The sequence below is a fragment of the Orcinus orca genome, chromosome 4, assembly GCF_937001465.1.
Source record: "Orcinus orca chromosome 4, mOrcOrc1.1, whole genome shotgun sequence".
NCBI lineage: Eukaryota > Metazoa > Chordata > Mammalia > Artiodactyla > Delphinidae > Orcinus > Orcinus orca.
In genome coordinates, this window is record NC_064562.1 from 117,033,526 (window position 1) to 117,058,294 (window position 24,769).

The following is a 24,769-nucleotide window of genomic DNA, read 5'->3' on the forward strand; positions in this document are numbered from 1 at the left end:
AATTGCTGCCTTTTCAATAAAATCACTCATTTCATTGAAACATTCAGATATGCACACAAATATACATATAACTATATAAGTTTTAACATCCTCATGTCTGTTCTTTATATCTTCTCTCTTGACTTAATTTGATTTTGCTTTCTCTCTCTCTCTCTCTTTTTTTTTTTTTTTCTGTTTTTTTGTTTTTTTGACAACACTGCAGGGCTTGTGGGATCTCATTTCCCCAACCAGGGATTGAACCCAGGCCACGGAAGTGAAAGCGCTGAATCCTAACCACTAGGTCACCAGCGAACCCCCTGCTCTCTCCCTTTTTAAATAACATGTCCAAAGGGTTGCCTCTAATTTTGCTATTTGAAAGACTAAACTCTGTTATCCATTTTATTGCTTTCCAATTTTAATTTCTGCCTTTTCATTATTATTCATACATTTTTTTCCTTGAACATAGATTTGCCAACATTCCCAAAATTTTAGTATGCCACTTTCTCAATGTTATTTTTCTAAATAATTTGTCATTTTGATTCCATATTGGGAACAATTAATTAGAATAATGTTTTCAATTCCCAAACAGATGTGACTTTGTTCTTGTCACTCACTGCCAGTTTATTTTGCTGTGTAAAGAGAAAGTAATCCATAAATTCCTCCCTTGGGGAACACGTTAAGGTTACTCTGGCCAGTTTGCAGTCCCCTTTTAGAAGTATCCCATGTTTGCTCAAGGACGGTAGCTTTTTCTTGGCACATTGTAACACAGAGAATTGGTAATACAAAATGACTATGATGTCATCACAACAATTATTGTTAATCTACAAAATGCTAAGGAAAAATTTCACACGAGATTAAAAAGAGGTGAGAAAATGTGATTCTATCATAGACAAATGAACTCCAAAGGGCAGGGCACACAGCAGCCCAGTTGCAGCTGCAGCATCGAGTCACGGGCATGCGGGTTCTGGTGCCAGACTGCCTGGGTCTGCCTTCCAGCCCCACCACCACGCGCTGTGGGACATTGAGTAAAGTTTCTGAACCTCTCTTAGCCGTTTCCTTACTTATCAATGAGATTACAACGGCATCTCTCTCATGGAGGTTTCTTGTAAGGCTTGAAGAAGGAAACAGATGTCAAGCATTCGGAACAGTACCTGGAGCTGGTGGTAAATAGATGTCAGCCAATATCTCATTTAATTCATGTAGCAGCCCTTGGAAATAAATATTATTACTTCCTATGTTAGAGATTAAAGGTTCAGGCTCAGAGAGGTTTAATAATTACCCCAAATGGCTACAGCAAGAAGGCAGTGGAGCCTGGTTGGAGCCTGAGCTTCCTGGCTTTGAAGCCATGACCTCTGTGGTGTAGGACGTGCAGAGCGGGACTTGCAGATGGAGAGCACAGGGAGGCATCCCCAAAGTTTAGAGTCCTGGCACAGGAAGTCAGGCAGGCCAGTCCTCTTCGATCTCATATGTTTCTCATGTGGCCCCAGCCCCTGAGCTCGTGAGAACACTTCTTTTCCGTGAGCTTTTCATCTTGAACTCTGTCCTTCGTTCAAGCCCAGGAAGAAAAATCCATTTGATTTTTATAAAAATATAAGACACGTAGTCATCCACGTTAAAGTGGATCCAGACAGCCCAACACCACTTTCACCTGGTGAGAATCTTCTTTATTTCTCCAGTGACTTAGAAATCACATCTTTTCCCTTTGAAATGAAGGATCTCATTTGGGGCACGCCTCAGATGTTTTCTACAGCCGGAGAAAACATGCTGGTGGGTCGGCAGCAGCCACACGATGAATCTCCTTTGATGGAAAATAGGAAAAAAACAAAAAAATTAGAGGGGCTTCCCTGGTGGCGCAGTGGTTGGGAGTCCGCCTGCCGATGCAGGGGACACGGGTTCGTGCCCCAGTCCGGGAAGATCCCACATGCCGCGGAGCGGCTGGGCCCGTGAGCCATGGCCGCTGAGCCTGTGCGTCCGGAGCCTGTGCTCCACAACGGGAGAGGCCACGGCAGTGAGAGGCCCGCGTACCGCAAAAAAAAAACAAAAAAAACAAAAAAATTAGAGACTGTCCCCTCCGCATCCTTGCTGGCACTTCAGAGGTCCTCACAGGGTGATGTCCAATCTCCTTCAGACGACCTTCCGAGCGCTGAATTTTCTCTTTTAGATAATTCAGCCTTTCTAATGGGGCAGTGTGAGTCCTGTTAGCTCCCTGTGTCGGCTATACTTGAGTCTTCCTCTCCAACGGTAGGAAAAAGAATTCTGTTCTGTGTGGGAAGGGCTCTGGCATCTATCGAGTGTTAGAGCTCATGTCGAAAATTGCAATTTTGAAGGTTGATTTAGTGACCACTTCCAGCCGTAGTCAGAGGGCTGCCGTGCAGATATCCTTAAAGTGTGATCTGTGCCCCCCACCGATTCCTGCTGAATCTGAAACTCTGGGGGTGCGACTTAGCAATCTGTGTCTTAAGAGGCTCCCCCACCGGGGAATCTGATGCCTACTCAGTTTTGAGAACTCCAGGGAGAGTGATTCAGAGCGAGGACCCTGGGACCAATGCCTGGGTTAGGATCCTGGCTCTACTGCCCACTAGCTATGTGGCTTTAGACACAGCTAACCTCTGTGCATCTTTGTTAGTAAGATGGCAATAAGTGTGCACAGCTCACTGAGTTCTTGTGAGATTAGATGCAACGATACACTTACAGTTCTTACGACTCACTCCCTAAATATTAGCTCCATTTGGCTTCACTCCATATAAGGCATATGCTGGACTCCTCACTGCCTCACCTCTTTCCTGTGAACCATCAGTTAGCTGTTCCCACGTCAGTCTTCCTCAAATGACACTCCTCTCTTAAGAGACTTGCTTTGCTCTGCTACAGAGTCAAGTGCTTATCCACGTGACGATCTTTCCCAAGCACAGAGGTCAGAGGTCTCAGTTCTTTGTATCATCATAGATCTGACAGTGGGGTCCGTGACACTGAGATGCTCCCTAGGTGTGGAGGGAATGCACAAACTTTCCTTGACCTTGGAATGATGAAGAAAACCCCAATTCATGAATTTTCTAATGTTTTTTTGCTCCTGAGAGCACAAGCGAAGCCCCATGCTCATCAGCTGTGATGTGTGTGGGCAGGCATAAGGCCACCGAGTGCTGTGCTGTGGCTCTGGGCTGTCCCCTCTCCTGACCTCGAGCTCCTCATTCCTAAAAGGAGGGGCCTACATGGAAGTCGCTCCAAGGCTCCTGTCTGCTCTAGCTGCTGTGTGATGGCTAATGCTGTGGGTGGCGCGTGCCCCTGGGCTGGGGCCGCTTCAGCTCGGCCCGTATCTCAGTTTGCAGGCAAGGAAGGTTGAAGGGATACAAAGGTACATTTAATTGATCTTGAAGTCATGCCATCTGGAATTTTAAAGACAGTCTCTGAAGCTTGCCTGAACTTTGCCGTCCTGTCTTTGAGACAGCTTCAGGGGAAAACGGTTAGCCCAGCTGCCCTCTGAGTAGGCGGCCTGGGGTGGGTGTTGGAAAGAGAGAGTTTCCTGAGCCCCAAGAAGGAAGAGATGGGTGGCTCTGGAGGTTTGCTTGGTCCTAAGTGTGCTGCCCTGTGACTCACATGGCCCCAGCAGCCGGACTTGTATGCCTCAGAGGGAAACCTTGAAGGCAGAACAGTTCAGCAAATGTCAGGCAGAGAGCAGGGTCATTGCATCCTCAGACCTGGGCCCTGAGCTCCAAAAGTTCACATTTGCTGTGGGCCTCTTCCACACGTTAACTCATGGAATCCATGCAACCACCCTATGGATTAGGTACCGTCGGTATCATCCCCATTTCACAGATGAGGACACTGAGGCAGAGAGAGATTTACAAATGTGCTCAAGGTCACACAGGTAGCGAGCTGCAAAGCTGGGATTTGAATGCAGGGTGCTAGAATCCCTGCTGTTTTGGCCTTGGCCTTTCTCGGGCAGAACCCAGCTCAATAGAAGTGCTTATAACAAAATGCTCCCTGCCCGCAGCCAGGTCTTACTGTCTGTGGTCCAGTATAACACGTTCTCTTCCCACAAATGCTTCTGAACAGCAAAGATACACCCTTATCACCTCCAGAAGTTTGGCCATTTTATCATCATCCCCATCTCATGAGGCTGTTGGAAAGACAAGATGGATGTGAAATGCCTTGTGATCTATATATTGCCGGACAGGAGTCCAAAGAGATTACATCACCTGCAGCCTCCAGCGCTCTTTGTGCAATGGCTTATTCTCCCTGGGGGCACTGTCATCATTAGACCTATTTCTCAGATGAGGAGAACAAGTCTCAGGGATATTCAGTGCCTGATTCTGGGCTGCATGGCTGCAGAGGAGGACGGTACCCTCAGCCCCTGGCCACACGGCCCAGCCCCATCCAGTGCACCCTGTAGCGGCCACTCTCTCTTGGAAATAGGTCCTGAGCCATCTCATGCAGGTCCCTCACCACCCTGGGATGGGGGGAACCTTACAGGTAAGATCTGAAGTGACGCCAGGAGGCTGAGCCTCCAAGATGGCAGCTCAATCCCATCCTGATCTTTGATTTGCTCGACTGTCTAGTGCAAGTCACTCAGTGCCTCTGAGCCCCAGTCCCCCCATTTGGAGACCAGGGGGGCAGGGATGATCCTTCATTCACACAGCAAAGGAGGAGATGAAAGGGTGGAGCAGGAGACCTAGAATTTGCAAGCAGTGGGTTTCATCCACATCATCTCACTTAAATTTCATCTCAACCTGGGAAATAGGTTCTGTCATCATCCCATTTTACAGGTTGGAAAATGGAGACTCAGGGGAAACCTTGCCCAGAGCTATCTGGCCAGTGATCTTGGACATGATTTAAACTTGGGGAGGCATTACGAATGTGTTATCGTATGTGAGACCCTCAAGCACACTGCTCAGTCCTTCCCTTCATCTCTGTGAGGACAGGCGTGTCCAATTCACCTGTCATCCTTGGAGCATGTACCCTTTACCCAGAAGACTCGCAGAAGATGTTATTGAATACATGGGTAAGAGCTCCAGCCCCATTTCCGAAGGAGCTGTCCTGTTTCAGGAACCGTGCTGAGCTCTTCACTGTCTGATGTGATCCCCACAACACACAACAATCCTCTAGGACCTGACTGCTGTTATTATACCCGTTTTGCAGATGAGCAAACCGAGTCCCACAGGAAGTTGGAGAACTTGCCCATGGCCACCCACTAGCCAGGGAGTCTGGCCCAGACCCTTGCTTATATCGCCCTGTACATCTGTAACCAAAGCAGTGCAGCCCAGGACTCTCACTTGACAGGGAGCTACTGCCCAAGACCCGAGCACAAAGTCTGGGGCACTCTGTGGCGCTTCGCCCAGATCCAGACTGTGGTCGGGTGCCCTCTAGTGTCTGCAGCCTGCAGGAGCCCAGGCCCCCATTTGGACTTTGTCTATTGGTGATGTATTCATTCATTCAACAAACATTTATTGACCACCTACTGTGTGCCTGGCACTGTTCTAGGCTCTATACAGCAGTGAACAAAACAGACAAGGACCTCTGACCTCACGAACCTTGCATTTTGGTGGAGGACATAGATCAGAGGCAGATACATATTTGAAGTCAGTCAGTAATGAATGCTGTGAAGCAGAACAAAGCAGGAAGGAGGGAGAGGGTGGCGAGGGAGGCTATTTTAGACAGGTTCTAGGCAGGCAGGGTCGGGGGGAGAGGCCTCTGGGGCTGAGATGCATGTGAAGCATGGGAGCAGCAGCAGAGGCGGATTGCTGGGGGAAGAGTCCTAGCGCTTTCCCAGAGATGCCTCTCCGGTAACCCTCACCCAACCTGGCTTCTTCCCACCCCCTGCTGGTCCTGTCCATCTCCCACCAAGTCTCCAACTGATGCAGCGCCTCTCCCTCCCCCACCACTGCCCCTAAATTCAGGCGCTCCTCACTTCTCTGGACCACTCCAGGAGACTTGCATCTGTAATTTCTACCTCATATAGCCGTATAATTCTGACTAACTCAAATCAACCAGTATTTATTGAGGAGACACAATGCACCAGACCTCACAGAGATGAGACAGGCAAAGTCCCTGCCTGCAAGGAACTCGCTACTAGAAGGGCAGATGGAAGGGACCACAGACAGTGGCGTTCCGTGCAGAAAGCCCAAGGGTGGAAAGACCACCAGAGCAGCCCTAAGGCAGCAGGGGACGCCCAGGGAAGCCTTTCTGGAGAGGGTGGTATCCACCTTAAGAATAAGGGGACAATTAAGTAGCCAGGTGGTAGAAGGGAGACACCATTCCAGGTAGAGCAAATGGCCAGTGGAAAAACAAAAATAAAAATAAGAAGATTGAGAGAGAGCTAGGCACATTTGGAAGCAGAGTGGCTCAATAAGAGTGCCACAGATTGAATGAATGACAACATGAATGAGTTAAGGCAGTGAGATATTAGCATTGCTTTAAAAATCCAGCCCCATATCCTTGGTGTGCAGAGAATGGAGGGTCCTCAGAGGCAGAGGGGATGGGAGCATGCCCATAGGGGCAGCCTAGCTTCTTATAGATGAGGAAGCAGCACCCGAGGGGGAGGGGTGCCACGCTTGTTCATTGGTGGGTTCAGCAAATAGCCGCCAGGGGCGTCCGTGTCCAGGGAAGGGGCACCAGATAGCTGACAGAGACTCCAAAGGGGACAGAGCACCCAAGGAGCAGGGACAGTGGCTGATGAAATTAGATGGGAGCCCCGGATTGTGGGTAAGCTGGCCTTTAACTCCTAGACTTCCCGCTCATGTCTGAAAGGTGAGTTTCGTACACTCAACCCAGACACGAAGTCACAGGCTCAGCGTAGCAGATCTAATCGCAGACACACTCTTCAATGAGGATGGGCAACTTGTGTTGGCTCAGGACCACAGCAAAGGGAAAAAAGAAGCAACATCTCTTGGCTCCCAACCACGTACCAGGCCCACGCTAGGATATCGCAGCTGTCAACCTCACAGCAACCCTGCAAAATAAGTGTTAATTACTCTTCTCATGCGATTCCAGAGAGAACAAGTAATTTGCTTAAGGCCCCAGAGCTAGTAAGTAGAAGAACCAGAACTGAACTTGGGTCTAATTCTGAAGCTGAGTGGGGCTGTGAAAGGCCCAAGGTTATGGCCCAAATTTGTGACCCAAAGTCTTGGAGCTCATTGGTAACTAGGCTGGTACCTGACCCCTGGCAGTCACACCTTCCATATCCCCAGAATCCAGGTCATCCATTGGAAAGTTCAAATGATAGGGCATCCTTGGGCTTCTGTGAGCCTCAGAACAAACCACATTTCTTTTTTTTTTTTTGCGGTACGCGGGCCTCTCACTGCTGCGGCCTCTCTCGTTGCGGAGCACGGGCTCCAGACGCGCAGGCTCAGCGGCCATGGCTCACGGGCCCAGCCACTCCGCGGCATGCGGGATCTGCCTGGACCGGGGCACGAACCCGCGTCCCCTGCATCGGCAGGCGGACTCTCAACCACTGCGCCACCAGGGAAGCCCCAAACCACATTTCTTTGTCTTCCTTTCTTGAGCTCCATTTGGAGGACACTGATCTGATCACAGATGAGCCACAATGAGGATTTGTAGCAGGAGGTGACAGATGAAGCCCTGGTATGACTGGATCTGAACAATGAGACCCAGAAACCAGGATGATTCAGCTAGAACACAGGAGCCTGACGAAGGGGTTCATAACGAGCTTCAAGTTCAGGCAGCATTATTTAGAAAAGAATGCTGGTTACCTAATTCCCTCGGGAAAGAGAACAGTGATCTCTATAAACGTACTGTCAGAGAAACTGGACTGCTCAGGTTAAGAGCACAGAGCTGGGTACCACACTGCCTGGGGTGGGTGGACCACTCTGCCATTTATAAAACGCATGACTATGAATGCATTACTTAACTTCTTGGTGCCTTTGTTTTCTCATCTGTCAACTGGGAATGAAGGCAGGGGTGTTGTGAGGGTGAAATCGAGTTACCCTGTATGAAGCACTCAGCAAATTCACACGTGCTCAGTGCCAGCCTGTGCCTGGGGAGGCACTCTGCAGGTCAACAACCTTCAAACATTGCATGGATTTCTCTCTCTATAATGAGGAAGGGACAAAGTTGATTTCATGGAAAATTTTGCTGCAGGACTTTTAACCTCTCTCCACCTCTCCAGCCTCGGTTTCCTTATCTGTAAAATGGGAATAATAGCTACTGACCTTACTTTCCCATATGATTGCTCGAGAACCAAGCGAAGCAGAAGGCACTCAAACCCTTTGAAAAGCAGAAACATGTTGTAGGAAGCGGGTAGGGAGCTGGCGTTTCTTGAAAGGTGACCCTGCACAGGTCACTTCACTCACGTGTGGCACTTGGGACAACTTTCTGAGCGGTGAGTGTTACGCCCTGGGAGGGTAATTTCAGTATTATTTCTAAGACAGGAAAATGTGAGGGTAATCATACAGCGATGTTCTTGAGGTGTCTTTTGTTGTTGAAGTCAGAGTCAGACCATGAATACGTACAGTAAGTCCCCTACCTACGAACGAGTTCCATTCCGAGAGCGTGTTCATAAGTCCAATTTGTTCATAAGTCCAACAAAGTTAGCCTAGGGACCCAACTAACACAATTGGCTACACTGTACCAGCTATATCACCGCTGATTTTACGCTTGCTTCCAGACATCCTGGGCTTGAAATAAAGACACTGTACTACTGTACTCTATACAGGACTGTACAGTAAAGTACACAGAAGCACAACCACTTGTAGAGGACGCACACAGGTGACAATGTACACCAGACACGTGAACTAACTTATGTGATAGGACATGCAAACACATGTTCGCATCTTTGAAAGTTCGCAACTTGAAGGTTCGTATGTAGGGGACCTACTGTACCTGAATCAGCAATTCTAGAACAACATGTTTGCTGCAATGACCTGAGCATCTTAGCATCTGGATTGTACCCTGTGGGGTCAGGTTGTGTTGACTTCTGCAAGATCTGGAGTGGAGATGGTGAGAGACTGACCCATCATAAGGTGGTGTAGTGTGGTGCAGACACAGCTGGGGACATGGTCCCCACCCCAGGGCTCTGTTAGCTGCAGCCAGCAGGGTCCCCCCTCTGGAAGATGGTTGTGGGGACATCGAGGTCATGGGTTCCATGGACTTTCATTGACCGGTGCTGTGAGACCCAGCTTGTGACAAGTAACAAGCAAGGTGCATTCAACCCTTTTACAAAGCATCCCTTCGGAAGGCGACTGTTTCTCCCTCGCTGAATGGCTGATGCACGGACCTGCCCCTCACCCTGGTGGAATCCGTTTTGGTAACCGCGTGAGCCACTGGAGCTGAGCTCGAGTGATCTCTGATGAGTTCTGTACAGAACTTTCTACAGAGGAGCAGGATTGGTTCAGCCTAATATCATCTGCATATAAATTTAGCTAGCAGCTGCCGCGAGGGAAGGCGATGGGTATTGCCTCGCACTGAGAACCACGTGGTATCAGGAATAATGTCACAAAAAGAGCCCCGTGCACAGTTCAGAAGAGCCACGCTCTTATTCAACTCTGTCCCCCAGTTTCTCACGTGAGCTTGCCTCAGCTACTTAACCTTTGTGGGTCTCATTTTTCTCTTCTATAGACTGCAAATTATAATCATACCTCATAGGGGACTATTATTTATGCTACTATAGCCCTTTAATAGGATACCATGTAGGGAAGTTTTATATGTGGTGTGCGTGTGTGTGTGTGTGTGTGTGTGTGTGTGTGTGTGTATTTAGTACTTTAAAAGCAGGGGTGTGTGTTATTTCAGGGGTCTCTATCTTACCTGCAGCATCGCTTACCTATGCCATTCATCTTACTCAACACATATTCAGTCAAGAAGCATTTACTGAACACCTGCCAAGTGCCAGGCATTGGGAAGAAACATAAAAGAACATGGCAGGGGGCGGCCCTGAGAAGCTCAGTCTGGTCGGAGAGACATACCCATAAAGAAATACGTGCTATACAGGTAATAAGTGCTTTCACGGGATTCTGTACCAGCAAGAGATGTCATCCAGAGGAGGAAATGCCAAAGCTGTGAGGATGCGTAGATGTTTTGTGGATAAGGGCAGGCGTTCCTGGGAGAGGAAGCAGCAGGTGCAAAGGCACAGCATCATGAAGTCAGCTTGTTAGGCTCAGGGGCGCCCTCGGGTTGGCAGGACCAGAGCAGAGGGCTCCTCTGTCTAGCCAGTGGCAAGGCTGGAATCCTGGAAGGGTGGTCATGAAACAGGGCTTTGTATTCCAGGCGAAGAGATTTGAACTTGATCGTGAGGGCTGTAGGGAACTGCTGAACGTTTTAGACAGAGAAGTAGCTTAGAACGTCAGATTCATATTTTAGAAGGATCACTCTGAGGCTGTGAGGGGAAAGCAAAGAATGCAGTAGGATTTCAGGACCGTTAAGATGCTGTTGTCAGAATCCAGGCAAAACGTGGTAAGAAACTCCCCTAAGGCAAATGCTAGCAAGGTAGAAAAGGAGGGGGTGCACAAGACAGAGATTTCAGAAACAGAGCCGATAGGATTATATGCGGATAGGCAGCAGATCGGATGGCGGTGGGAGGCCTGTGAGTTAAAGGCAGGAATGGAGGCGATGTCGGGTTTCTTAATTGAATTTCTGGACAGGTGGTGATAGCCCCAACTGTGGTCCAGGGACAGGCATGCGTGGGCTGGGAGGTGGGGGACACCATGCAGAGATTATGGAACCCAAGGGTTATCAGTGGAGCTGTCCCCTAGGCAACTGGAAATGTGAGTTAGGGGCCCCAGTGAGAGGTGTGGCCCGGATGTAGAGGTTGGGAGTCATGGCCCCATACATGTGTCTTAGGTTGGGTTCCCCAGGGAAGAGACACTGAGATGGAGATCTGTGAGCAGGAAGTTGATTGGGGAGTGTTCTCAGATCAACCCCTGTCAGGCAGTAAAGGAAGCAGGACTCAGCAGAGGGAGAGGGTGAGCTGCCCTCAGTCACCACAGAGGTCTCAGCCCGCAGGGAGCTTTGGACCCGGGAGGACCCGTCAGAGACGCACCACTTCCAGGCAGGGGAGGAGAGGCCTTTGTGCCTCCACATCAGCCAGCCGCTGGGTGAAGCTTGCTGTTAAGGAGGCGTGAGTTGCCTTGTGGAGGAAGCATCCTTCAAGGGCATGCGTGTGAGGGAGGGCAGGGACCCACCTGCTCTCGCACAGCCAACAACACTCCTGGCAGCTGGGGGATAAGCCCCTCAGTTCTGCGCCACACGCCACTGTCTGCCGCAGGTGGAGGTGAGGCCCTAGGTTCTCAACTGGTTGCCACTGGAGCCACCTGGACAGCTTGAACAGCCCAGCGCCCAGGCCACACCCCCAGGCCCATTAACCCCAGATCTCCAAGTGTGGGAGACCATGGGCATCAGGAGTTTTCAAAATCCCCCAGGTGATTCCAACGTGCAGCCAAGTCTAAGAACCACTGCCCTGGGGGAGGTGATGGAGACGAACAGAAAAGAGAGTTGGGCTCAGACCCCTGGGAAGGTGCTCAAAGAAACTGGAGAAGAACCAGGCGAGAGGTGTCCTGGAAGGTAACAGGCAGTGGATTCCAGAAAGAAGTGCTCCCCTGCAGCAGGAACCCATGTGGCACCATGCCTGAGGGAGAGGGTGACCCAGCTGCTCTAAAATACACCTGGGATTTGGCTTTCATCGGGCATTGTAAGGTGGCAGACACAGAGACACTGCCTTTGAAAGAAGAGTTGATTATTCACAGTCCCCTTGTGAAGGTGCACACCGCCCCATGCAGGGCCACACAAGGAAGCACCAGGGTGTGTCAGGAGGCAGAAGGAGAGAGGACAGGGTGCGGCCCAGAGCCTTTACTGTGGCTTCTGTGGGAAGGAATGGGGGAGGCAAGCTTGGGAAAGCTCAGGATGACATAGTTTGAATAATTTCAGGTGGTTCCAGGGCTACAGGGGCTGTCTCTACTTGTCTGGTACCTGGCCCTGGGCCGATTTAGGGCAGGGGGCATATTGACTTGGTGTGTCAGAGTTAAATAGAGGAAGTGGTTGGTGTGGGCTCTGGATTGGTTGGTTTGTATGTTAAAGGCATGCTCCCAGGCAAGTTGTTTGCTAGGAATTAGCTAGCCTGGGAGGGGGAGTCTCTCCAGGATCAGTAAGGCTCCAACATATCAAATCATCATAAAACACAGGAAGTAAAAAGCAAGGTTAATAACCAGCCCCGAGGGCCCTCAGTTTGGAGGTCAGAGTGGGCTGGATTTCAGCCTCAACTCACCCCCTGGGGGCACCGGGCACAACTTTCACAGTACACAGTAGCCTTGACCTTGGATTCCTTGGGGCTGCAGAGGAGATGACTCTTCAGAAGAGAGAAAACAAGATGCAAACTCGCAGGTCAGGGAAGCTGCGGTGGGAGGGGGCTTGATCCCAGGGATGGAACTCTCCAGAATTCCTGTGAAAATGCTCACAAGGAAGGAATATCAGCTATAAACGTCCTGCCAGCTCCAGGGAGCTGACCTAGTTCTTTACCTCTTCCATCGTTGTGGGGAGGGGGGTGGTCAGACGCTGGGTAGAAGCTGGGGGAGGGCAGGGGGAGGAAGAAAAATGAGCCTCAAACATCTACCTCCCATGCCCACCTCTTTCCACTGCGGACTCCAGCTCGATGCAAGCTTGGACTGGCAGGGGGAGGGGGGTGGAAAATTCATCATTCAGTCAGGTTGATTTTGAAACTGTCTCTCTGGGACCATCTAAGATCCCTGAGATGGGGTGGGGAAGGGCACCCTCAGTGATTACATTTTGAATGAATGTAGGAGACAAAAACCAAGGTTGTGATTCGAAGACACCATGAACTCTATGTTTTTAAACTTTGTTGCAGTTACATTTGTAAAGTATCCAGCATGGAGCTTGACACTTGGAGAGCTGGATGAATGTTAGCCTTGAGTCTAATGAATGAGATCTTAAATATGAAGACATATAAAGAAAAATAGCCCATTTCATCCCCCAAATAGCCTTGTGAGGGAGATCTCCTTCCTCCCCTTCTCACCTCCAGTAGCATGGAGCTCGGCGGCCTTGGGAGCCTGTCCTGGCAGTGGCAGGACTGGCCACCAGCATCACCTTCCCGGCTCCACTTGACTGGGGGGCGATGGCACGATGTGATGTCCTTAAATTAGAACCTGACTTGGGATAAGATCAATGATTCCGACTCTATTTAAAAGTTTTTGCTATCTCATCATGGTCCAGGAGGGTTTTATGTATGGAAAGGCCTGAGGTCATCTATAGCTTGGGGGAAATAGGACCTAGAAGTCTATTTTAAAAAAGGGAGCCTTGCAGATGAAAGAGGAAGATACCTGAGTTATCGCAAGACCCACTCACCTTACCTGAGAGAGAGTGAAAATCATCTCGGCAGACAAGACTCCATTTTTCTTCCCTCGTAAATAAAATAAGCAAGTGTGAGGGCTCTGACCTCATGCTTTACTGAACACAACAGGCTCTAACTGGCGCCACAGGGACTCATCTGAGAGTCACTCTCCGTAGCACTTAGCGGTCCCATGTTAAGTGGGTCATACTGTTACCAAAAGTGGGGTCTGGCTGCTCGCCCCTCAAAAGCCAATAAAGAGGCAAGTTGGTGGAAAAGAAAGTTTGCTTTATTTCAGCTGACGGCAACCGGGGGTTGGCGGGGGGAGGGCGGACTCCTGTCCAAAAGCTGACTCACCGCCCCCCTCCACAATCAGGGGGCAAGAGCTCTTATAGGTGGAGGAAGGGGGCTACATGCAGAATCAGCACAGTCAGCTCCGACAGGCATCTTGAAATTGGTCACATGGTGGTCTGATCAGCGTCATCTTGACTGTTTTACTACAGTTAATCTTCAGTTCCAGGGCTGGTTTGTTCCCATTTCTTTGAGTCCAGTTCTTGGAATTGTGGCAATTTATGTCATGGCTACAGTCTGGTCATCATGTAGTTAACTTCTTCCACCTGGTGAGGGTTTTAGTATCTATAAGACAGCTCACAGGATATGGCTCAGAGTATTATTTATAGCCCTTGAATAGAAACTAAAGGGCCCTGACTATGCTTAATGACTAAACTATTATTATTTAGTCCTGTTGGGCAGTTTTCCTTTGTTTCTGCATTTTCTCACTTCTCTGATTAAACTTATTCTTTGGCTAAAGTTTTTCCACAGACAAAAGGCAGGTGGAGAACATAGTGCTGGGTCAAGGACCATAGGGTCCTTCTCCATTTCAATACATGATTTTTTAAAACATGCCTTTTTGTTTGAATAGCTCCTGAGAAAGAAATGCAGGGCTTCCCTGGTGGCGCAGTGGTTGGGAGTCCACCTGCCGATGCAGGGGACATGGGTTCGTGCCCCGGTCCGGGAAGATCCCACATGCCGCGGAGTGGCTGGGCCCGTGAGCCATGGCCGCTGAGCCTGCGCGTCCAGAGCCTGTGCTCTGCAACGGGAGAGGCCACAACAGTGAGAGGCCCGCGTACCACAAAAAAAAAAAAAAAAAGAAAGAAATGCAAATGGCAGGGCTCTTTGCAACAGCGATGGTATGTGAGAAGCCCCTTCCCACGCTCCTGTGTTTCTCCAGTAGGTATTTATTGAACAACTACTATGTGCCAGGCATGCTCTCTGCCCTCAGGCAGCAAGAAGTCTAAACTGTAATGGGAAATGCTGAGACCTTGGCTCGGTGCTAGGACCAGGTACCCAGGAGCATCTTTGAGGACCACTGGAGGCTGATGGAAGAGGTCAGATCCCCTGGGTCTGGTGGCTTCATGGTCCCTCCTTGGTCACTGAGGCACCTGTGACCAGGCTTCATGGATCAGAACTCAGGTTCTGGGGTCTGAGACCTGGCGTTCAGTTGGGGCTCTGTGACCAAATTGGGGCCCTGATGAGTCATTTAACCTCTCTATGCTGTGGTGACTATTTCTGTAAACTGGGCATCCTCATGGGCTCCATCTCGGTGGACAGCTGTGAAGATGCAAAGAGATAGTCTATGTGATGAACTTTTCACGGTGTCTGGTAGTAAAAACTGCTCTTTCCTGTGGAATGCTAGTGTGTGGATTCCTAGGCCGAACACTTTATACATCTATTAAATCATTTAAACCCCCCCACAATGACCAATGTATAGACATAAGCATTATCCTCATTTTACAGATGAGAAAACTGAGGCATGAGCAGTTAGGTCACTTTCCCAAGGCCACAGAGAGTGGGAGAGAGGCAGCATTCAAATCCAGACAGCCTGCTCAGGATCTGTGCCCAGGCTGCAGGTCACTGCTCATAAGTGTTCACGATAGTTATTACGTCGTTGGCAGATCAGACGTATTCATTCATTGTTATAAATGCTTAGATAAAGCACTTGGTGCAGCCATCCATAGAAGCAAGGCATTGTGGCTATTTGTATTATTATTTGGGTGGGTCACATGGCATAATATGGCTGAAACAGTCTACTTAAAATGATCAACGACCCACATACCCACTCGTACTTTTCTTGGTAGAAGATGGGCAATAATTACTCCTAAATACAACATCTCTCCCTATGACTGCCTAACATTTCTCGGAAACCTCTAAACACTCACTGGGAAGAGCCAAGTTCACGTACTCCGCTGTTGGCTAAGCTCAGGGCCTCGGGAGTAAACTGTTGCCCGAGCTCCACTCTAAACATTCCCGCTGTTCTTCCTCCCCGGTCCAGACACCATCAGCACCCCAAGCTGGGGCTCACCCACCCTGGGGTCAGTAGCATCAGTTTTTCTCCAGAGATGGAGCCCAGATCACAGCTACCAAAGTGATCACTGTTAGGAAAGATTGAATTTAAGATGCTGTGGATCACAGGCTGTACTGGGCTTCTCAGTAATACTGGGAATCCATTCAATGTACTCACAGACTGCATGATTCCAGAAATACTGAATTGTAGATTCGGGGAAATAGGGGGTGTCCATCTCAGTTCAAAGGCTCTTGGTTGTTCTCAGAGCCAGGTCCAATGCCATGGAATAGCAGCAAAGCCACCCATGACCCAGCCTCCACCCAAGCTCCCATGTCTCCAGCATCCCCTGGTCCTACATTTCCTCTACAGTTGTTGTTCCCAATGATCCTGGGTGGATCATGCCTCGGCACATCCGTACTTGCTGTTCCTATTCCAAGAGTACCCTTCCAGCTCCCCTCCTCCTTCCACCCAGTGGCAGCTCCAAGGCTGCCACCTCTGGGAGGGGCCTCTCTAATTTGATGCTGTGGGAAAAGCTTGGGCTTGATTCCCACCTGTGCAGTTGCTGGCTGGAGGCCTCGGCACAGATATTACATTGTCTCCACATCTCTCCCGTGCAAATAGCACCAGCTGCTGGAAGGTCAAAAGACACAATCATGTGATGAGCTCACACCATGCCTGGCACATAGTAGGAGCTTAATTGGGTTGGTCCCCTTGTCTTTTTCCCCCAGCTTTCTGGTTTTGCTCTTACTGAGACAGTAGCCAAACTCTAAGAGAAAACAAAATAAACACACACACACAAAAAAGATGTAGTGAAAATTCTACTTATATGTATGTCATTTTTTTATTCCATGATTCTTTTTAAAAATTAAGATATAACTCACATACCATAAAATTCATCATTTAAAAGTGGTTTTTAGTATATTTGCAAAGTTGTGCAACCATCACTCCTTTCTAATTCCAGAATATTTTCATTACCCCTGTTGATGAAAAATTAATCAGTCGATCTAAGAAAGAAATGGAAAATTTTATTCGAGCCAAATTTGAGGATTATAACCCAGGAAGAGCACCTCAGAAAGCTCCAAGAACTGTTGCACCTGTTAGAAATGAAGGCAGAGTTATATAAGTTTTTTGAGACAGAGGGGTGTACATTAAATGACGTATTATTGACCATTTACACAATCCAGATCCAAGTGTCATCGTGGCCCCTTCCAAGGTCAAGAAGGAATGTTATCTTTAAGGAGCTGTCTTGTTGATGCAAGGAGACTGTTCCTCTTTATGGCTGAGCAGGTATTGCTGCTGATGGGGGAGGTTTGGTGGATGCATAATGCAGATACACGGTGCACAGTAGGGGGCAGAGGAGCCAAAGGGCAGGGACAATTTTTTATTTAAAATTTTTCTTGTCTTGCCATAAAATATGAATTTTATTTCACACCCCAAAAGGTAACCCCACACCCGTCAGCATTCCCTCTCCGCTCCCAGCCCCTCAGGGCCACTTGCCTGATATGCAGCAAAGCCAGTGTACTGCACCGGGTTGTGGTGAAGGAAAGTACAGCATTTATTGCAGGGCGCCAAGCAAGGACAACAGGCACTTCCTGCTCAAAAGACCCGAACTCCCAGATGGCTTTCAGGGAAGGGTTTTTAAAGACATTGTGAGGGAGGGGGTCGCAGGGTGCCCGATCAGCTTGTATGCAATGCTCTGATTGGCTGATGGTGAGGCAACAGGATGATGGTTCAGGAATCTAGATGTCGGTCTTCTGGCTCCAACCAGCCTGGGGGTCTATAAGTTGATGGTCACTCTGGGGTCTGCCTGCTGATGGTCAGCAGTTTCCATCTAGTGGTGAAACCGTGTACCTCAGATTGGGACTTGAACCCACGGTCTTTTAATTGAGATCACGCACCTGGTCTCAGGACTTAATGAAGTTCAGGTTCTTGATGTTTCATTGCAGACAGAATTCAGTGAGAGACAAAGTGATCTGTAAGAAGTGGATTTATTTAGAGAGAAGCACACTCCACAGACAGAATGTGGACCATCTCAAAAGGCGAGAAGCCTCAAAATATGGCTTGGTTAGTTTTTATGGACTGGGTAATTTCATAGGCTAATGAGTGGGAGGATTATTCCAACTATTTTAGGGGAAGGGGCGGGGCTTTCCAGGAACTGGGCCACCGCCCACTTTTTGGCCTTTTATGGTTAGCCTCAGAACTGTCATGGCGTCATGGGTGTGTCATTTAGCAAGCTAATGTATTACAATGAGTGTATAATGAGGCTTAAGGTACACCGGAAGTTGAATGTTCCGCCATCTTGGACCTAGTTGGTTCTAACCAGTTTTTGTCATATCCTATGGTGGCAGGAAACCACGCATCTTGTAAACAGTGGGGGTCCATGGGCAGACAAAGGAAAGCAGGAAGCTCCAGACTGACAGGAAACCACACCTTTGGGGTGATACGTGTCCTGGGGGCAGACAAAGAAAGATGAGGCAATTCGGGAATCTCTTGTGTCCAAATGTAACCTGTTGTTCGTTATGCTCTCATTACAATAAAATTAGCCTTGCAGATAAGTACCCATCATGCACCGACACCGTGACACTTCTGATCTAAGCTAAATAAGGACAAACACCCCTCCTCCCCTTGGGAAGATGGAGCTGGGATGAAAATCAAGGAATACAACCCCCAAACTTCTCCTTCCCCAGGGAATATTCTACGCCTTCATTTGTATACCCTGGCTTGTCAAAGAAGCCCAGGACAGCAGCTCACCTGTCTGCCCCTCTCTGAGAGCGTATTGTTGCTTAAATAAATTCTCACGTTACTTTCTTAACCTCCCTGCCTTGTCTCCGAATTCTTCTGCAACGAGACAAGAACCTTAAATTCACCGGGAACAAGGGCATCTGAACCTTCTCCCTGTGCGAAGCCTTTCTAGGTCTGGATGTGTCTTCTTTTCTCCTTGTACTTTCTTAGGAAATGAAACATTCAAGAATTCCACAGTGAGAACTTTGGGGTTTTTTCCTCTTTCTCCCCATCAGAACTGCTGTCTATTGATGTTCTCTCCTTTCAGAGACACGATGAGAGTTTATTTGTAAACCTGGGTTTTAAAAAAAAATCAGGAAGAATGCTGCCTTAATCAGCATAATAATATGGGCCCCCCCGTGCAGCATTTAAGCTACCTAATAGGCGAATGGTGCTGCTTGAAGGGACTCAAAATGCCTCTTGAATGGTGGGTGTTGCCTGCTTGCCTTTCACAGCCGGTGGGAAGTGACAAGTTCCCCCACCTCAGGGGCGAGCTGTGCCCAAAGGCCCCCCCTCACTTCCCTGGGGACGTGGAAAAGCTCCAGCCGCCCTTCACTGACAGGAGCAAGATGGGTCGGATATCCTGGGCCTCGGAGGCGTCTGGGTGGTACCACCCGCATGGTAGTAGTTTCCTCTGTGTACCTACTGGGTGCCAGGCCTCACAGTGAAGGCATCATCTGATCCCACTCTCACGCCTGCCTGAGGGGTGCCTGTGGCTGTCCCCATTCCCCAGGTGAGGAGAAGGGGATTCCAAGGGGCCGTGAGGATGTTTCCAAGGCCACACAGCCAGGAAACCGCTGAGCCGCTTCAGGCCAGACTTGATGCCCCAGGGGCCTCTGAGTTGGCCAGCTCTAGGCTTCCCCGAACTGCACCTTCTCGGAGTCACCCTTCAGGTAACCGCCTGTCAGGTGGCTCTGAGGATTCACCAACGCCCTGCATGGAGATACCAAACACGTGGGCCTGGTGCTAAACCGTTCCCAGAAGGGGGACCCTTTCCAGGGCCCGAAAGTGGACTCTTGTCTGATACTCGGAAATGAATTGTCCAAGGAGACACACGTGCTGACAAAGCAAAAGACTTTATTGGGAAGGGGCGCCCGGGCAGAGAGCAGCAGGGCAAGGGAGCCCAGGAGAACCGCTCTGCCACCTGTGTTGCAGTCTCAGGGTTTAGGGCAATGGGGTTGGTTTCCGGGTTGTCTCTGGCCAGTCATCATCTTGCTTGTGCCCATACTTGGTCTGACTCAGGGTCCTTCCTGGCGGAGTGCGCATCTCTCAGCCAAGATGGATTCCAGCGTGAGGGTTTCTGGAAGGTTGACAGGACTTATTATGGGCTGGCATCTCCTCCCTCCTTTTGGCCCCTCCCGAATTCGCCCATTTAGTTTTAGGACCTCCTGTGTGAGACAACTCATGCAAGCGGTCATTATCATGCTTGGCCAAGGTGGGCGGTTTCAGTCAATGGTTCCCTAACAAAACCAGTGTCCAATCGCTCCCCAGCCTTAGTTCCTGGGGCTCACACTGTGCAGAGGGACCCTGTGCAGACAACAGAAGCTGCCTGGCCCAGGGGCCTAGCCCCCAAATAATGACTGAAATCCTCATCATTCACCAGCCCCCTCTTCTCCCTTCAGGAGAGCACCTGGCCGTACCTGTTTGGGGTGATTGCTGTCCCCGTCTTGGTCCAGCTGGTGAGCCTGCACTTTCTCCCTGAGAGCCCACGCTACCTGATCTTTGAGAAGCACGACCAGGCTGGAGCTGAGAAAGGTAGGGGCCGCTTTGTCTGGTCATTGTGGCTCTGGCCTCTTCACAGGGGTCAGCGCTGCAGGGCATGCTGGGTGCCCTAGGACACCCTATCCCGTTTCATCTTCCCAACAGCCTGCTATGGGTGGCCCAGAGTGGGGACACAGATCAAAGTGTCAACTGAAAAAAATGCACAGCATGAGAGTTGTGAGTTAAGTTTTATTTGGGGCAAAATGAGGACTATAGCCTGGGAGACAGCATCTCAGATAGCTCTGAGAGACCGCCCGAAGAGGTGTGGGAGTGTCAGTATATGATTTCAGTGAAGGGGGTACGTACAGTCAAGCACACATTTTGGCAGAAGGCTGCTGCTGGTCACGAGCAGATGTCACCATTAATGATTTTAGTGCTTTTCTAGATATGAGGATATGCAAGAAATTTCAGCTTATAAAATCTTCTCCTGAAAATATCTCTCTGAAGCCCTGTTCTACCAGTTTTTCCCAGACCACAGAGCACCTCATTCCTGATCCTTGCCCAGAACTCCTTTCAGGGGCTGTTGAAGGTCAGCGACTGCAGTGGCTAGTGACTTAATCCTTGTAGAACCAGATAGCAAGTGACAATTTTACGGTTAGCAACAGGGAGCCTGGAAAAGCCAGGACAGAGTAGGATAAGGCCCAGGTCTGCTCACCTCTGCTCAGTGTCTCTCCGTGGTCACCTCTGGGGTTGTCCCAACCCCAGAGATGCTGCATATTTCTTAGTGGTTTAAGTCTATCCCGGCCCTCCCTCTGCTCCTCTCCTCCTCACTGATCAGATTTCCCATCTTAACATTCACATGCAAGGAAAGGGAACATACAAGCACAGAATGAGCCCTCACATCACACCAGCGTGGGGCCTCTGCAACAAGACCCACTGGACCATTCCCATTAGCCCTGCAAGGGAACAGAAATATACCCATTTTACAGGAGGGAAGCATGAGGCCCACGTGGGGCTTGGCAGTCATCTTGTGTAGCTTTCTGGGCCAGATTCAAAGTAGAGCTTTCAGAATCAGAGACATTTCTACAGCCCGGAAAAGGCAAAATCATTTTGCCTGGAGACAGACAATGTAGAATGAACAATAGCATACCCATTCTTTTAGTTTTATAAAACAAGACTTGGTCGGCAGCACCGAGGTTCAGCATGAGGGCTGGGAATAACTAGTGCTGCCTTCACATCCCAGCTCTGCAGTCTGACCTTGACCAATTCTTTTCACCGTTCTGATTCTCAGAATCCTCATCTGTAAAAAGGAAATGATACAAGCCTCCCCCATGGGCTTGTTGTAAGGATTAATTAGATGATATCTATATCTATATGGTCCACAGTATTACCTGCTGTCATTATTACTGAGGACTCTGTCCAGGTTCTTATTATCCATATCCTGTCCTCTAATCTAAATTTCCCAAATGTCCACATCCAAGAAAAAACTGAGAATTATATGTAGTCCTTAGTTCACTATAATTTGTGCCACATCTTTTAAAATCCAAACAACCTAAGTATTTTCTGAATTGACGTGTCATAATGAAATATTAATAATTGCCTACGTCTGTCCAGCAGTTTGTAGTTCAGATTTATTTCCTCATTTACGACATTTCTATAACATGAAATCAGAGAACATTATCATTACTTTCATTTTTTGGATGAAGAAACAGAGGCTTACTGGGGTGAAATGACTTGTCCAGGGCTGTGGTTATATCGTTTCTGGTTTCTAGAGGCCTTTAAAAATTGATGGAAAGGACAGATCTTTCTTCGGTAGACGCCCAAATACACAAAATTTGTGGAGCATGGTGGTGGGGATGGGACTTGAGCCCCCTCCCCCAGAAGCCCACAGGGGACCCTGGTTAATAACTCCTCCCCCATCTCACAGCCAGTAAGTGACAAAAGAAGGACTGGAACCCAGGGGTGATTTCCCTCCCACCACCCTCACGCACAGAGGGACACAAGTGGGTAGTGGTCTACGGGGCTTCCCATGGGGCCGTTGGGGAGGCAACCTATCCAAAAGTCAGGCTTCAGGGAAGAAGGCTGATGGTCAGATGGTTGGAGGCTCTGGAGTAAAATGAAGGCAGCTGAGAAGGAGCCAATGGGATCTGATTTCCAAAAGCAACTAGGTTATAGGTTGTTAGAAGACAGCAATTCCTCCAGCTTGATCTCCTGGCATGTGAGGATGCCCATCTGGCTCCACTGGGGAGGAAATCCTGGGAAACGCTCCAATTAAGTACAGTCAGAATGGGCAGTGCATCCAAATGCCAGACAGCACAGAAGGTTTAAAAGATTTATTTCATAGCACAACAGGGAGTGAGAGAGAAGGCCAGTTGTAAAAAATGATAAATATTACATGTACGCTTTATAAAAAGAACAAAGATGTTGGCCTTAGGTTGAAATAGAACATTGAAACCTGCATCTATACTAATAAAAGTGCTAAGTGCACTCCAGGCATTCAGCAAACAATGGATATTTACTGTGCTGGGTGCTCTGCCAGGTGGTGGGGAGAGGAGAGTATAAGGTGGTCTTCCAGCCTTCCAGGAGGTGAAGGGGGCATCTAGTTACGGGAGACAGACACACTCCTCAATGCTCATCTGCATTGAGAACGTTTCATTCTAAGCACTTCACATTTGTTAGATTGTTAAACCCTCACAACAACCATGGAAAGTAGATCGCATTATTATTTCCATTTTAAGACAAAAACAAAACAAAACTGAGGACAAGATAACCAAAGACACAAAGCTAGCAAATGGCAGTGCTGGGATTTGAACTCGAAAGTCTTGCTCCGGAACCTATGAGCATAAATAAAACACACTCTATTACCTACCACCTTGTTTGGCACCATGGGAGATACACCTTGCCCAGTCTGTTGGTAATTTGGTAGAAAGGACCCTGTAGCAGTTAGCTATTACCATAATAATGCTGCATAACAAACCACCTGGAACACACTGGCTGAAGACAATGGCAGTTACTCTGTTAATTTTGATAGGGCTTGCCCTTGCAACTCTTCTCGTCTCAGCAGAAGCTCTCTCACATATCTGGTGGTCAGCCAGCTGATCCAGGATGGCTCAGCTCTGTTCCATGTACCTCATCCTCCAGCAGGCTTAGCTCAGGCATATTCTCACAGCAAGCACAGAGGTCCCAGAGAGGAAGCGAAAAACACAAGCAGTTTTTCAAGCTTTGAGTCAGCTAAAATACTATTGGACAAAGTCACATGATCAAGCCCCAGAGTCAGAGAGGGAGGGGCTACACAGTTACAGCGCAAAGGACATACATGTAGAGAAGCAATGAATGGAGGCCATCAATGCATACAGTCCATACCACACTCCCCTTTCCAGCTTTTCCATCCTCCCCACCCCCAGTTCAGAGTGGCAAGGGGTTAAGTTCCAGCCCTGAGTCTGATTTCATTGTGCCCTCTTGCCAGTTGAGGAGAAGTCCCCAGCACCTAAAAATGGGGGAAAGAGCCCAAACTTCCACTGTGAGAAACGGTGTTTATTTAATTGAATAGAAATGAAATATGAGCATAGGGAATGTGATAGGGCAACGCTTCAGACACTGGAGTCAGGGAATAGGGAATGTGATAGGGCAACGCTTCAGACACTGGAGTCAGGGAAGTCGCATCTATCGGGACCTTTTGGGTTATAGGAGACAGAAACTCAAAACAGCATAAGCAGGCTTCCCTGGTGGCGCTGTGGTTAAGAATCTGCCTGCCAATGCAGCGGACACGGGTTTGAGCCCTGGTCCAGGAAGATCCCACATGCCGCGGAGCAACTAAGCCGGTGCGCTGCAACTACTGAGCCTGCGCTCTAGAGCCCTTGAGCCACAACTGCTGAGCCCACGTGCCACAGCTACTGAAGCCCATATGCCTAGAGCCCGTGCTCTGCAACAAGAGAAGCCACTGCAATGAGAAGCCCGTGGACCGCAAAGAAGAGTAGGCCCCGCTGAACGCAACTAGAGAAAGCCCTTGTGCAGCAACGAAGACCCAACACAGCCAAAAATAAATAAATAAATAAATGATTTTTTAAAATACTACTAAAAAAAAACAGCATAAGCAAGAGGGCAACTTTTAACACATGTCCCTAGGAGTGGGATTTGAGGGCACCAGTAATTACCACTCTTCTTTCTGGCTCAAGTTTGACACCAATATAGAGATGGATGCAGAAGTGGAGGAGATGCAATAAAAATGTCACTTTTAGTTTGGATAAAGAAAGGCCACTTGGCAAATTGGCTTTTGGTCTGATGGCCAGGAGAGCCTCATAAGACGGTACTCATGGGCTCCCAACAGGGCCCACCCCTGAAAAATGCAGAACACGGAAGAAAAGACTGTGTTCTCCTCCAACCAGACAGATCTCAAAATTAAAGGGAGGAACTAAGCTGTGTGGGCCATTTCTCTCCCCAACTTACCAATGAGCTAAGTCCCTTCTCGTTTCCTGGGGACCAGTGAGTGAGGGATGGGCAGAGAGGGCGGAAAGCATGGTACCTTAATGAAATGCCCCTCCAGGAGGAAAGTAATATCACAAGTGAGCCATATGTGTTCTGCCTTATAATAGGGATAGAGAAGGCTGGATTTCCTTAAGCATGGTGGGATCCAGGAGGTTAAACTAAGTCACCAAGGTACTGTCCCTCTCTCAACAACTCCT

General features: G+C 48.9%; 1 protein-coding gene across 1 annotated transcript in view; it reads left to right on the forward strand.

Annotated features, from left to right (window-relative positions):
* Positions 1 to 24,769, forward strand: part of SLC2A9 (solute carrier family 2 member 9) — a 183,907-nt gene that overhangs the window by 57,165 nt on the left and 101,973 nt on the right. The window contains 1 exon segment of the mRNA XM_049709448.1: positions 20,009 to 20,141. Coding sequence (XP_049565405.1) covers positions 20,009 to 20,141 — 133 coding nt within the window.